At 49.3% G+C, this 14992-nt stretch overlaps 3 protein-coding genes across 3 annotated transcripts; 2 read left to right on the forward strand and 1 right to left on the reverse strand.

The window, feature by feature from the left end:
- Positions 1 to 961: 961 nt before the first annotated feature.
- On the forward strand, positions 962 to 7158 carry N7511_005184 (uncharacterized protein; the record flags this gene model as incomplete). Its single annotated transcript, XM_057127561.1, has 2 exons — positions 962 to 3105; positions 3408 to 7158. The coding sequence occupies 2 exons, from the start codon at positions 962 to 964 to the stop codon at positions 7156 to 7158; spliced, it is 5895 nt and encodes a 1964-aa protein (XP_056984078.1).
- Positions 7159 to 7403: 245 nt separating this feature from the next.
- Positions 7404 to 9878, forward strand: N7511_005185 (uncharacterized protein; the record flags this gene model as incomplete). The annotated part of the gene is made up of 1 exon (XM_057127562.1): positions 7404 to 9878. The coding sequence occupies one exon, from the start codon at positions 7404 to 7406 to the stop codon at positions 9876 to 9878; it is 2475 nt and encodes an 824-aa protein (XP_056984079.1).
- Positions 9879 to 11499: 1621 nt separating this feature from the next.
- On the reverse strand, positions 11500 to 14607 carry N7511_005186 (uncharacterized protein; the record flags this gene model as incomplete). Its single annotated transcript, XM_057127563.1, has 4 exons — positions 11500 to 11561; positions 11620 to 12514; positions 12561 to 14121; positions 14189 to 14607. 4 exons carry the CDS (start codon positions 14605 to 14607, stop codon positions 11500 to 11502), a joined length of 2937 nt encoding a protein of 978 aa, XP_056984080.1.
- Between the last annotated feature and the right edge of the window lie 385 nt (positions 14608 to 14992).

Here is a 14992-nt window from a genome sequence, read left to right on the forward strand (position 1 = left end):
GGTCTGGTTGAATGGGTCTCCGGGTAATCCACAGTCTCATTCAGATTTTATCACTGACATCGTGGTTGTTCGGTTTATTTATCTTTTACTTTTCTGAGGGATCTATTTCAAGCCCACCTCAGTGTAGTAGACCATTATATATACACGGCATTAAATATTGTAGTGGGGAAATCACGACACTTGTATGATTACTGCCTCAGGCAGTGATATCCTCGAGGACGGGTTATGGGCAACCTACGACTGTAGAGAAGGATAGACAGTTACAACAATGCCACTCATTTCCTGATTCAAGATTTATGATCATTATGCTCCTTGATATAGCATCTGATTATCCCTGATAGGCATCATCTGTCTAGAGCTCACAGACCTGACTTGTTGTTCGGTTTTCTTGCCACCATTTGTCGACCCGTCTGTTTTGACCAGACTGCCATCGAGCATCTCCCATTTCAAATTGGCGTCCCCGGGAAGGCTCACGATCGTAAGGTGTCTGACAACTGGCAGAGCCTACAGCAGCAGGAAAGTGGCGATAGCATTTGACCCTGAGAAGCAAGCGTGGAAGAGAGACAGGTCACATCTGTTCCTTGTGTTATCAGCTGAGTTGTTGGCAAAGGTAGCCTGAGTTGGGCTTGCTAACATGCAGGAAACACGGGAACTCACCCAGTTATATCGCGATCTGTTATCCAGCTCGTGCATTGGCAGTGCGGATTCGCTGCTGATGTTGCTACAGGCGAGACCGGCAGCGCTGCGTACGATGGCAGAGAAGAGATTTCCAGGCATTAGCTGGCTATGGCGTATGACCATGCAGCAAATGCTGACTCACGCTATCCTGAGTTATAAGTTAAAAGAAAGGAAGGAAGAATGCTCAAGAAGAGGAAGTGAAAAGGAAGCCCTTGACCAGCTCTATCGACAACCCCCGCTAGCATTGATTTCAGCCGAAAAACAGTCTCCGCTTTCACCAACAATGGACTTCGCCGAGGAGCGTGACCGCGGAAGGAGCCAAAATGAAGGACTAGCATCGTTCTCTGAGTATAGGGAGCCTGCTAGGGAGAGATCGGAGTCAGTTAGAACGACAGGCAGGCGTAGCGCTCTGCACCCTGAGCCGACAGCGCCAGTTCAGTCAGGTATAGCCGTTGCGCCAGTTGCGCAACTCGCGTCTATCCAGCAACAGCAGATGCCATATTTCTCCCCTCTGCCTACTCCAGGAACTCTGGGAGCGCCGTACTTTGACGGGTCTGACGCTACCCTGTTCCTGGAGAAGTTACAGGAGACATGTCGTCGCTGTGGGCTGCGCTCAGAGACTGAGATGCTAGAGATCTTGCCACAGTACTGTGACCGCATCACAAAGCTATGGGTTAAGAGACAAAGTCTGTGGGTCGCAAAGGATTGGGAAGGATTTAGAGAAGAGTTCTTAGAGCGATTCTATGAGACCGATGATGAACGCCTTCGATACACGAAGACGTATCTCCAATCTCTGGCCCAACAAACTCGGACAATGAAGGACGACATTCAGTCGTACTTGAGAGAGTTTGACGAAGTCTCGGACCGCGTTCTCCAGAATGGAGAGATTAGCGACAGCGAACGAGCGAACTTGTTGATCCAGGGACTGCCCCAGGTACTGAAAGAGAAGGTAGTACGACGCCACTCACGGCGACTACTACCGAGAGGAACGCTGATCAAGTATTCCGAAGCCTGGGGTTCGATCAGGCTCTGTGTCCGTGAGGAAGAAGATCTCCAGAGATACCTAGGCCAAGGAGGTGGTCGAGAAGGCAAAGAACGGTTAGATGGACACCAGCATCGTGTCACAGCTGAGAGTACACAGGGTCGAATTCACCATGATCAGAGCAAAGAAATCCGCGATATACGGTCGCAAATGGAAGCTCTCACTCTGAAACTGCAGGCTAGCCAAGACCTACGAAATGATTACCGGTATGAGCCTGATAGACGTACGCCGACAAACAACCTTGGAGTGAACCCGCCAATAAGCTGTTGGACGTGCGGAGGAGCTCATCTTTCGAGACCAGATAAATGCGAGGCACTCCGTGATATGCAAGGACGTGGCATCATGCATTATGACCAGATGAATCAAATGATACTAGGGACTGCGGACCAACCAGGGCCGCGCCTACGTGTTACGCCTGGAAGGTTGAATCGTGAGTATTTCCAAGAACAGTATGACCAGTGGAAGGGGTATACCACGGCAACGGCACCTTCTAGCAGGGTCACTGCTATAGCTTCGAATAGTGCTATCCCTATGTCATATTCAGCGCCGGTTCAATCTGTTGCGGCTACCCTCTTAGGTTCGGCGCCTGTGTGGGAAATTCTCGACGAGGACGATGAGGATCTAGCTGGACCAATAGGAAGTGTGAACGCGATTGAAGGACGCGCCGCGAAGCGGAGACGTGAACCTGATATCGCAAGGACTCGCAGTATTCACGCTGGAAGGTATCAGCCACAAGTTGAAGATGATGTTATGCAAGATGCTCAGCCTGAGGATTCCCAAACCCAGAGACAGGAAGATATATCTCAGGAACAAGTTGTTAGAAGAAGGGGGCCCGTGGACCCTGAAGTTGCAAGAAGAAAGTCACAATTATCCGACATCGTCATGCAAAAGATATGGAACACGGAAGTCACCCTCACCATTGGAGAACTTGCTGGCTCTGCCCCTAAGATCAGGATTGGCATGGGGAAAGGAGTTAGCATGGATGTTATCAATCAGCGGATCACAGACGTTCTCTCGCAAGCGCACACGCAGTCCAACTTTACAGGGGCATCTATGCCGGCAAAAGTCGAGAAACAGATCAATCAGCTTGCTAGCGATGTAGCAGACTATCACGCAGTCACTGGGAGCCCACTGCAATCCAGCACCCTGGCTTCTCACGTTAACTTCCAGGAAGTGCAGCTATCGGACTCGGCAGCCGGGCCCGTGTCCCGAGAATACTCCAGAGACTTGTTATTCGCCACGGTAGTGATCGGCAAAAGAGAGGTGCGAGCATGTATCGATACCGGGTCATCTGTTAACATTGTTCGACGAGAGATCGCGCAGTCCGTGCAGGCAAAGATGCGCCTGAGGCCAAGATTGAAGCTAGTGCCTGTTGATGGAGGAGAGTATGCGGTAGGCGCATGTGTGGAGAACCTGCCAATCAGCATCGGAGGAATCACGACAAGGACGCATACCATGGTTGGTGATGGATGCACGAATGATTTGCTGCTAGGGAGGATTTGGGCGAAGGACTCTCTACTGCAGACGTCCGAGAAAGGAGACGGCAGCGTCATCTGTACTATCTCTAGTCCAGACCGACGGACAAGCTATTCTTTCCTGGCGTACCATCCACGAGGGGGAGGCTCCTTTTATGAGGATCAGCTATGGCCGGGTGAAGCGAAGAGTGATGCTTTAAATGCTCAGGCAGATGTCTAAGTGGCATCGCAGCATCTGCCAAAGACCCGGATGCCAGACAGAGCTCATTTTCTGCACTGTCAGTAGCAGCAGGCGAGAAGCTGCTCAGGACGGTGGATAAGAAGAAGAGAGACGTCGCTGGTGGTTGTCAAGAAGAAGTTGTCCAGAGCGGACGAGCTGAGAGCGACGTTAGTTTAGAGAGGGGTGGTATTTCGGCCGAAAAACCGTCTCCCCAAAAACCTGAGGCACCTAACTGGGTTCCTACCCCGAACCATAAACATTACGCCGGCCATGCCTCACCTACCTACCCCGACATTGAATATAGGACGTCATTTGCAAGGACTGAGACGCGCCATGGACTGCCAAATAAGTGGCGAAGAAGATTACTGCCGCGACAAGGATCGCGCTGGGCAACCTTCAGACCAGATCTACGCGCGCTACACGCTGCACCTGTGAACACGCTATACAAACGAAAGGCAGATAAGGTTCAACCTGTGAGCTCGTCAGAGTCCGATGGCTCTATTCCTGCCGGGAACCCTGACTGGCAGAGGATTTGCCTGGAGAAATACCACACCCGGTACCGCGCAACTGACATCCAATCCGAGTTCGATGACCTACTGCATCCGCGAATTGCTACGATTGCGAGAGGTGCCCGACTGACCCCTGAGAGAGAAGCAACCATGCTTGTGGGAAACGGATTATTGCCGCGAGAGAAGCTGCTGCTACGCGAACTACTGTTTAAGAGGGAGGGAGTGCTGGCTTGGAGCTGGGACCATATGAGCCGGATTCGACCAGAGGTCATGCCTGCTCAGCGTATCAAGACCGTTCCCCATGAAGCATGGCAACATCCTGGGTTCAAGATTCCCCGCGCCCTAGGCCCTGTTATCATTGAGATGTTACGCGAGAGGCTAAAGAAGGGAGTCCTCGAACACTGCGACGGACCATACAGAAACCCCTGGTTCTTGGTCAAGAAGAAAGGTATCGGCAAATACCGACTGATCAATGCAGCAATGCTCATCAACAAGGTCACCAGAAGAGATGCAAACATGCCTCCGGACGTTGATGAATTTGCCGAGGAATTTGCCGGCATGGCGCTCTCTTCACTTGTTGACCTATACTCAGGGTATGACCAAATCACGCTAGCTGAGGAAGATAGAGATCTCACTGCCATTCAAACCCCGATTGGCCTCTTGCGGCAAACTACAATTCTACAAGGAGGCGCAAATTCTGTTGCGCAGTTTCAACGTGTGATATCATGGATCCTTCAATCTATCTTTGGCATAGTTGCTAAACCATTTCTTGATGATGTTGCTATCAATGGCCCACGAACAAAGTACGACGGTGAATTTGCCAGGCCAGGAATCCGCAAGTACGTCCTGGAGCACCTTCAAAATTTGGACAAAACGCTATATCTCCTAGAGCTTGCCGGAGCTGCTATTTCAGCCGAAAAGTCACAATTTGCTATGTCAGGCATTGAGGTCGTTGGGTGGGTCTGCGACTTCTCTGGCAGACACGCTGAAGAAAGCAAAGTTGCCAAGCTACTAGACTGGCCAACCCCTATTGACAAGGATGCACTACGATCATTCGTCGGACTAGCGGTCTACTTCCGTATTCTTATCGAAGAATTTCAGATCATCATGGAACCGCTCTACAGATGCCTCAGGAAGAACGTCACATTCGCATGGAAGGATGACCAGCAACAAGCGTTCGATAGAGTGAAAACTGAGCTATCCACGACTCCAACTATCCTGCCAATCGATTATACCAGCGATCCTCTTACAGTCATTGTCGCCGTTGATGCTTCTGGAAAGGGGTGGGGTGCTGTGCTGATGCAGGAAAGAAACGGTGTCCGAAAGCCGGCGAGATATGAGTCAGGAACGTGGTCTGAATCACAGCTTTCCTACGATTCGGGAAAACTGGAATGCCGCGCAGTCCTCATGGCACTGAAGAAGTTTCGCCACTGGCTATACGGCATCCACTTCATACTAGAAACCGACGCGAATACACTTGTGGCCCAATTGAATAGACCGGCTACTGATTTGCCTGGTGCATTGGTTACGAGGTGGATGGCTTGGATACGCCTGTTTGACTTTGATGTGAAGCACGTACCTGGACGGAGAAATAGCGCAGCAGACGGTTTATCGAGAAGGAGTCCCACGGCTAGCGAGCTAAGCGCCCAGCGGCGCGAGGTTGACGTTGATGACTTTATTGACGCGGAGATCTCTTACCTTAGGGCGAGCTGTCTACCAGCCCGAGCAGCTATGATATCCGATGACAACGCTGACGACGGAGAAGAAGACGATTTACCTGAGCAAGAAGCAACGTTGCTAAGACCTTTAGGAGATGGTTATTCAGCCGAATCACAGCAAATTGCGCGTTTCCTTATAACGCTACAACGGCCTCCTAAGATGTCAAGGTCTCAGTTTTACTACTTCCGAAGGAAATGCACAAAGTTCGTGGTCCAAGACAGTCATTTGTTCTATCGCTACAAAGGAAGAACAGAGATTCTCCGAAGAGTCCTTGACAACAAAGAAGACCAGCAACGAGCCCTAGAAGGGACGCATACTGAACTTGCCCACAAAGGACGCGAAGCCACTTACGCACTGCTCAAGCATCGGTACTACTGGCCACGTATGTATGAAGAAGCGGCTTCGTATGTTCGTACGTGTGTTGAGTGCCAGGCACGGGACCCTGTCAGACTTAGTGAGCCCGCGAATGTCACTACTCTTCTTCGCATGTTTGATAGATGGTACGTGGATACAACTCATATGCCGGCAGAAGATGGCGTCAAAATCGTCATTCAGGGAAGAGAGGCAGTCAGTGGATGGGTGGAAGCCAGGACCCTGGCTAGTGCAGATTCAGAGAGCGTTCAGTCATTTATCTTCGAAGATATCATTTGCCGGCATGGTTACCCGCGAGAGATTGTTATGGATGATGGTCCGGAGAACCGTGCCAAGACGCTAGCATTTCTCAAAGACAAAGGAGTCAAAAAGGTGACAATATCGGCCTACCACCCTGGCTCAAACGGACCCGTGGAGCGAGCGATGAGGACACTGAAAGATGCTCTCTCAAAAATGACGGGAGGTTACCCTTTTCAAAGACATGCACCTATCAACAGTTGGAGACCTCACTTTCATGCCGCGTTGATGGCGGATAGGGTTACAGTCAATGCCACAACAGGGCTCTCTCCATATTATTTCCTATACGGCATTCATGCAGTCCTACCAATAGAGCTGGAGATGCCCACGTGGAGCACACTGCCATGGGAAACTGTCCGTGACCGCTCTGACCTTATTGCCATGCGGACAAGACAGATCGAGCGCCGCGAGAAGGATATCGAAGAAGCCGTGCTACGCATGAATCGCCTTAAGGAGAACAATGCAAGTTACTTCGACGATCACCGCCGAACAAGACAAACCCCTCTGAAGAAGGATGACTACGTGCTCTTACATGATAGCCAGAGGTCTACGGACATGACATCTGTACAGAAACTCCGCTTCAGGTGGCTCGGACCTTATCTCATTGACTCAGTGAAAGGGAATGGGTCTTACTCGATTAGGGAACTCGATGGCACAGTGCTAAGCCATATCGGTGACAAAGGAGCAGATGCTATCAATGGTGATAGGCTGAAGAGGTTCTACCCTCGGGGAATCGGGGATCGTGATAATGATGATGGTGATGGCACAGCTCACGGAGAAGCTATACAGCAACCCCATCAGCTACGTACGCGTAGGCCTGTTGGAAGACCAAGGAAGAAGAGGTAGTGATATGGTAAATTTTCTTTACGTTTTGATGTCTTTTGATGCTATTTCGGGTTTTCTTTGTCTCCAAGTTGTAACCGCCGTACTCAGTTTCTCTCATGCGTTTGCGAGTCTTTCATTCGAAGTCCTTCATTCATTTCATTTCTACGAGTCATCTGTTTTTCAGCCGAAAAGTCATCTCTCCTTACCACCTATCTCCCTACCTCCCACTGTTCTTACCCTCTTCCCAAAACCCACGAGCCGCAACGATGAGCGAAGAACGGTTTCCCCAAGAACTGCAGCTGCAAGGACAGCAGATCGAGTCTATCGAGGACGCTCTCGAGATCCTACGCGGCTGTGACAAACCTGCAGCCTACCAGCTTGCTAGCCAGCTACTCGAGAAGCTAGAGAACTACCACGAACGCGTCGAGGACGCGATTAGCCGCCTTTACGGATATGTTGACGAGCAAGAGCTACGGAAAGGACAAGAGGACCACGCAGAGTTCAGGCGCAGATGGAAAGAAGCAAAGAGGGTCCAGGAACGACAGGCATCCACAGAGTCCTACACTGCAAGCATCAAGATGAAGGCCATCACTGCATGGGGAGAACAGAACGCGAATGCCTTCTTCGAACACCTTGGGTCCAGAACCATGGTCGAACTTGCCAGCAAGTTCGTGCGATCCTCTCTCAGCTACGAAGACCTCAGATTGTCTGTCAATAACGAGGTCGTGCTACGTCTGTCATCTTCAGGACGTGGCATTCGCACCACCAAAGAAGTGATCCAAGGAGACTTATCAAAGGCACTTACCCGCAAGAACACCCGGCCACTGATCATCGAGGATTTAAGAAGACTGGGACTGCAGCTTGACCAAGATGGATACTGCTGTGCCCATGGCATGGGAAACCCGTTGCCAGTTACAGACACGGGGGCAGCCGTACTACAAGAAGTCAGTGAGGAGATGGACATGGACGAAGAATCCGACTACCCTCAGGAAGATGTTGAGATAGAGCATGGGAGTGACGTCTCTTCAGCGCTCTCAGACGCACCCTCTTATCTTGAAGATCCCGATTTTGACGCCGACGCTGACACTGGTGATAATGATTCGCTGGCTACACGCCGTACCCGCGTTGTGGACTGCGGCTGCGCTATTGAGAGAGCTGCTATGAACAGAATACTAGCGCTGCCTAAGGACGCTACTGAGCGGCAAAAGCTGATAGCGCTAAGGAAGCTAGGCCGAGGCATCTTGTCCGAAACTGTCACTATTGTCACGGAGATTGAGATATGTGAGGACCATGCAAAGAGAGTGTTTGACCTCTTTGGAATGAGAAGCGCTAGCAAGAATCATGCGGCATTAGCATGGCGTGTTGACTTCATGATCAAGAACCTTAACGACTGGGATACTGTGATAGCAGAACACGGCGCCTGGTTTATTCAGCCGAAAAACCAGGTCCCTAGCACTGACACTTTGAGCTTTTACCGCTTTCATCATAAGACTAGACAGCCACTGATCGCGAACTTTGATAAGGATGTTCCTTGGCTATCATTTGAGAGTCTTTACCGACGTATGCAGCCGTCCCTTACCGACAATGGACAACTCCCTACCGACTTGTTTGACCGCATGAACCAACAAGGCACCGTCGTTATCCCGCAGCTCTTCGGATGGCTCAAAGAGGACTTCGACGGCCAGCACCCAGGTGGCATTCTTGCTATGGCAAATGAGGAGATAGACATGTATGACTACCACTATCAGCCACGCCCTCACCGACCACGCCTGGGGTGGTTACGCGATATGTGGTACAGTATCATTCAACAGGTCGTGAAACAAGACCCTGCCTACTACGCATGCTACGTTTTCCTACGACCTGATCACGCATGGCGTCTGATTTCTTACCCTTACTACGCCAAAAGCACTCTGCCAGGAGAACAGACCTTCTTTCGGCACATCGATGTGAACCTGAATGACTTGTCTCACTCTGGACGTGGGCGCGCCATTTTGCAAGGCAGCCTTTCGCTTACCGATGAAGATGAGAATAACTGCACCGAGTTACTCTGCGGCATGCACCCTCACGTACAAGAATGGTGGTCTGATGTTAGGCAGAGGCAGCAAACTGCTGATGGTCCTGTCAGCCGTATCGAACCATGGATGTGGACGCGTGACGATGTTGCCAAGTACCATACGGATTGGACGAAAGAGATCTGTCGCGCCGGAGATGTTAGGGTCAGCCTGCCTACGTTACCCCACGGTTCTACAGGACCTGCCACTAAGATACGCCGCACGATACTGCCATGGTTTGTCCGCATCAGAGAGGATCACTCAACTCTCGACGTTCCTGAGTCAAACACATGGGAAGAGCTTGCCGCCGCCCATAGAGACCTCATTCCTGCATCAAGAACTCCCTCGGGGTTTACTAGTCAGAAGTATGGGCGTATCCCGTACCCATTCCCTGCTGCAGTACGTTTCTGCCCAGGCAACCTGATCTCTCGCTGTTTGGTAGGAGGTTCTCGCTGGACCGAAGCTGGTGTTGCCGACGAGCTCGATACCTTGTTCGGAGAGAATGAGGATGCTGCCATTGAATACGTAAAGTCATGGAGATCCAAGGCACAGCACGAGTATGTCCGTCTATACCAGACAATGGTAGACAGTGAGAAACGCGCCTTCGGCAAAGACTCCTTCTTCAGGAGAAAAGAACTGGGTCTGTCAGTTGATCCTCCCCTACCGCTTGACCGCGAGGACATTGCTTGAGTTATCATGATGGCTTATTGACCAGGGGACGGTCAATTCATGAAGGGGGGTGGTATGTAGTGGGGAAATCACGACACTTGTATGATTACTGCCTCAGGCAGTGATATCCTCGAGGACGGGTTATGGGCAACCTACGACTGTAGAGAAGGATAGACAGTTACAACAATGCCACTCATTTCCTGATTCAAGATTTATGATCATTATGCTCCTTGATATAGCATCTGATTATCCCTGATAGGCATCATCTGTCTAGAGCTCACAGACCTGACTTGTTGTTCGGTTTTCTTGCCACCATTTGTCGACCCGTCTGTTTTGACCAGACTGCCATCGAGCATCTCCCATTTCAATATCTATAATTTCGATTTTAGCTAGAAAAAATACGTTTTGATACTGAATTTCAAACACTAATCACCAAAATATACCGATTTTGTATATATTATACAAGTGAAAAAAATGATTACGCCATTCGTTACCCTTTTCTGGCACCACCGAGGCATTGACGTAGGTAATCAGTGAGCGGGCCGTATCAGATTGAATACCGTAAGATGTCATGTGTATGGTATTGAGCCATACTCGCAATATTACAACGGGTTTCCAGGGGTGTAACAAAAGTATTTGGCCGCCAGTGCTTAGGGCCCTGGCCCATTTTTATTACTGCCGGCAAGACCTCCAAAATTCATTCAATTCAATAGCCAGTATGCCATCCATCGTACTTGATAACATTTGAAACGCAGTGAGGCATTGTACTTGACATACTTTTCAATATCTCAATATCTTTGTAGCGTATATGTTAAATAACGTGTTGAATCACGAGATGTCCAAGGTTGGCGGTCTAAAACGTGGTAAAACGGAAAGTGAAGCCGAGTACTGGTGGCCAAATACTTCTGTTACATCACTGGACGACAATTGAGTGGAATTGAAGCTGATAGTGAGCTTCAAGATATCATCCGAAGAGAACGGCTTCTGACCTGGTTCCTGGACGATCTGCCAGGTGCAGATGCTACGTGGACTTCAAGTTTGAATGTATGAGCAAACAGGGCTGGCTTTCGCAGCAACTGTATCATGCGGACTGAGGGTAATAATAGGAATTCATTTCCATATGAGTCCATCCAGCGCGTTAGATCTAGGGCGCTGCTGCGTCAAGTTGGCAGAATTCTATGGCTGCAATGTGGGAGATTATCACAAGCTATAGTGTTGAAAATTTGAAGTTTTGGGCCAAAATTAAGGCTTTAAATTAATCAAGATTATATCAAAATGTTGCACATATAAGTTCTCTGTGGTTACAATCCGTAGCTATTTCTAAATCGAGCAGCCACTATAGCAAAAGCTAGTTAATCACATGGGCTAGCAACTCGATTAGCTACTACTGTGGCTTTGATGGAATACTTCGCAAGTGGAATGGAGCCTTATAAATTGTCCTTTTGTCCCAAGCCCTATGTTTGTAACGGAATTGAAAAATTGTAGCAACGAGGGGAAATAAAAATGATCGATTACTATATACAAAATCTAAAAATGGAGACCCGCCCTGATGAGTGTCCTAGGGCAAGAAAGTTACCATATATCTTGAAACAGGCGGGCCGGAACTCGAAAGGAAGCCATATGATCTTACTGCCATTTAATGCTATCCATTGGTAGTGCTCGATAGAGATGCGTGGGGTCGCATGAGGTGGATGAGATATAGGACTGTCACACGTCGATTGAATGAAAATGGCACCTATATTAGTGTGAAGATATGAAGCACTATGCGAAAATTCAAGCGTGGTAATTGCTTCCTCAACTTCGAGGGTCTGGGTGAGCGCGCAGGTCATTGGGTCCCAGAGCTGTACTGTTTTATCATCGGAGCCGGAGGCTAGTAGGCGGCCGTCGGGCGAGAAGGCAACGGATCGAACCCAGTCTGAATGGCTTTCGAGGGTCTGGATAAGCGCGCCGGTTGCCGGGTCCCAAAGCCGTACTGTTTTATCATCGGAGCCGGAGGCTAGTAGGCGGCCGTCGGGCGAGAAGGCAACGGATCGAACCCAGTCTGAATGGCCTTCGAGGGTCTGGGTAAGCGCGCCGGTTGCCGGGTCCCAGAGTCGTACTATTTTATCATCGGAGCCGGAGGCTAGTAGCCGGCCGTCGGGCGAGAAGGCCACCGAGAAAACCCAGCCTGAACGGCCTTCGAGGGTCTTGGTAAGCGCGCCGGTTGCCGGGTCCCAGAGCCGTACTGTTTTATCACCGGAGCCGGAGGCTAGTAGGCGGCCATCGGGCGAGAAGGCCACCGAGTTAACCGGGGCTGAATGGCCTTCGAGAGTCTGGTTGCGCGCGCCGGTTGCCGGGTCCCAGAGTCGTACTATTTTATCACCGGAGCCGGAGGCTAGTAGGCGGCCATCGGGCGAGAAGGCCACCGAGTCAACCGGGGCTGAATGGCCTTCGAGAGTCTGGGTGAGTGCACTCCATCCCTCTTCAGCTTCTGGTAACTGACATAGCCAACTAGGAAGCAACCGCTTAAACTCTTGACGAATTATCCCCGTTCGGGGTGCAAATATCAGTCCCGCAGAATAAACTTGAAGGGGGGCTTGATCAAGAATTTGGCGAAATCTCAGAATAAAGCGCTTTGCATCGTAAATGAAATCGGAAATCGTGGAGGACACATTATCCTAAAACTGTCAGTGCACACCATGTATTTTTATCTTCGAAACATACCGATATCGCATTTTTGAGGTGATCAAGAATACCTAATACCTCAGACGTAAGGCCATGTAGTCCCATTGCTTCCACCCAGTACAAAAAGTGCACCCGGAGAAATGAATAAGCTTCGTGCATCATGGCAGATAAGTCCACGGATTGTGTCAGATGATGCGCCCAGTATCGACAGGCGTATTTTAGTTCAGGTGGTATATAATGCTCAATCAAATCATTGCTGATTTCATTCCTTTCCGTGCCTTCACTTGGCAGTTTGCAGATGTTTTTCTTTAGGTTGTCTTGCATGATCTGAAGGCATCGTTCTGCAAGACGCTGGTTGGCATGTTTTTCATCAATCCAGAATTTGCTTTCGTCTTTGTGGCCTAAAAGAAAATCTCGGAATGATAGATGAAGGAGCCTGACTGGTGTGTCGAAATTGTTTGGCACACTGAGCACTGAGTGGAGTTGGTCTAATCGACATTTGATATCGTCTGACTCTCTGTTGATAAGGTGGCTAAGGGAGTTGATCGAGAGCGGATTGGTAAGAATAATGATCACCCCGACTATCTCTTTGAACTCTTGGAGCAATTCCCGTGACTCTGTTTCATCCTGGCCAGTGAGAAGTTGCGTTAGCACAGGAGTATATGTGCTACCCATCTTGGTCACGTAGGTTGATTTGTCTGTTAGTATCGCTTTAAGTCGCTTTCGAGGGTTCCAATTTGGATCACCGATAAAACGACATAGCGTAGCAGCTGCAATGAAAAGAGGGACGGCCCTTTCCGCTAATTTCCTTATAGCCACGTCTCCGGGCCAGTCTTGTGGTAATGAGCGGTTTTGTTGTAGGTGTAGGAACTGATTTTTCAAGTATAAGGAAATATCGTGCTCTATCACTGGCTTTTTGATCTCATGAAGGATTAAATCCTGATAGGCATCGGTGATCTGTTCAAAGCCTAGCCTGATCCGTAGCTCAGGTCTGCTTGTTAACAAAAACCGTAGTTGGAAGGAGGTAGACTTTTGAACTTGTGGTAAGAGCCGTAGAATAATTCCTATGTCATCCTCCGAATCGCATTCGTCCAAAGCATCAATCACGATGACTCTTCGTGTGTTCCCTTCGTGCAGCTGAATTGTAGAAAGTGGATCTAGTAGGAGCTTTTGAAATTGTTCTCTCAAGACCTTTTCCGAAATGTCAGGGTCATTTTCAATTGCCTGTTGAACTTGCGGCAACATTCGAGGTATCTTGATGACTAGTTGCTCAGTCAAGGTTGGGAAAAGCTTTTTTGCCGTTCCTCTATCCTCTTCGCCTCTTCGGAAGAAGAAACTCGCCCCGAGAAGCTGCTTCTCATGAAGACGGCCTGCAATTGTTTGGGAGATTGTTGATTTTCCTGTCCCAGCCATCCCGTTTAACCAGAATATGCATTTTCCGTGTGGCGATGTTGCCCAGTCTTCGATTTCTCGAAGCAGGTCAATCCGAGTCCCCGGGAGACATTCACTGTGTTGATTATCGTAGGAGTCGAATGCTGCTTGTTTTGCAGTTCGTAGTCTGCTGAGGTCTATCTTTTTGTGGATCGACTTGGTAAGTTTTCTAAATCAGAGTCAGAGTTAGCCCGTAATAGCAATGAGTGAGAGATCAAATCAGGTCCGTAACCTACGTTTGATCGATCTGCAAGGATAAGGTAAACGTTGTTTGGTACCATTCGAGCTCGTTGACCGCAAGATCTACCTCCGACCGAGCTAGCGGCCATTTCAAAGCTCGGAGGCCCCATTTCCTCATCGGGTTCTGCGTCGTTTCCGGGTTGATTTTCTCTTTCAAATTTGCAAGTGCTGAGAAGCACTTGCCGATATTGCCCACCAGGTCTTGCGTAGCAATAAGCTTGTTGCCATCGGATCCACGGATCAGATCATCGAGAGATCCAAGAACTTGGGCAAGGGCGGTTATCTTCTCTTGGAAGCGCTGAATATCCTGCGTTGCGTTCTTGACATTATTGAGATATTTTCCACATATCTGCGCGATGCTTCCGGTCAACTGGATCACAGCAATAACACTTGCTGCACCCGAAAGAGGATCCATGGTTAACCAACCCTATTTCGAAAGTCAAAATATCGAGGATAAAAAAAGTGGGAGCTTATGCCCCTCAAAGAGGGGTCGTGCGTTTTTGCCCAGGAGGAGACTCTTCACAATCATTGGCTGCAGGAATAAGTTAGTTCAAGATGGCATTGTGTTAAGACATCAGGTGATATCAGGTGATAGACCAAAGCCTTGTAGATGAAGGAGAGCTTCTCTCTCTCCCTGCGTTCTCTCCCCAGTCTTTTCTTAGCTGCAATATCATTACCATTCATCCCTTCTTTTTTTCTCTTTCTTTCTAGTCATCTGGGGCTTTTGAAAAAGAGACACTTGAGAGAGCCTACCTTCCAACTTGTGCATTTTTTTCTCTTTTTGCTGCTAATAACATGAG

Source organism: Penicillium nucicola (genome assembly GCF_028828085.1).
Source record: "Penicillium nucicola strain IBT 29836 chromosome Unknown utg000005l, whole genome shotgun sequence".
In the NCBI taxonomy this organism is placed as follows: Eukaryota; Fungi; Ascomycota; class Eurotiomycetes; order Eurotiales; family Aspergillaceae; genus Penicillium; species Penicillium nucicola.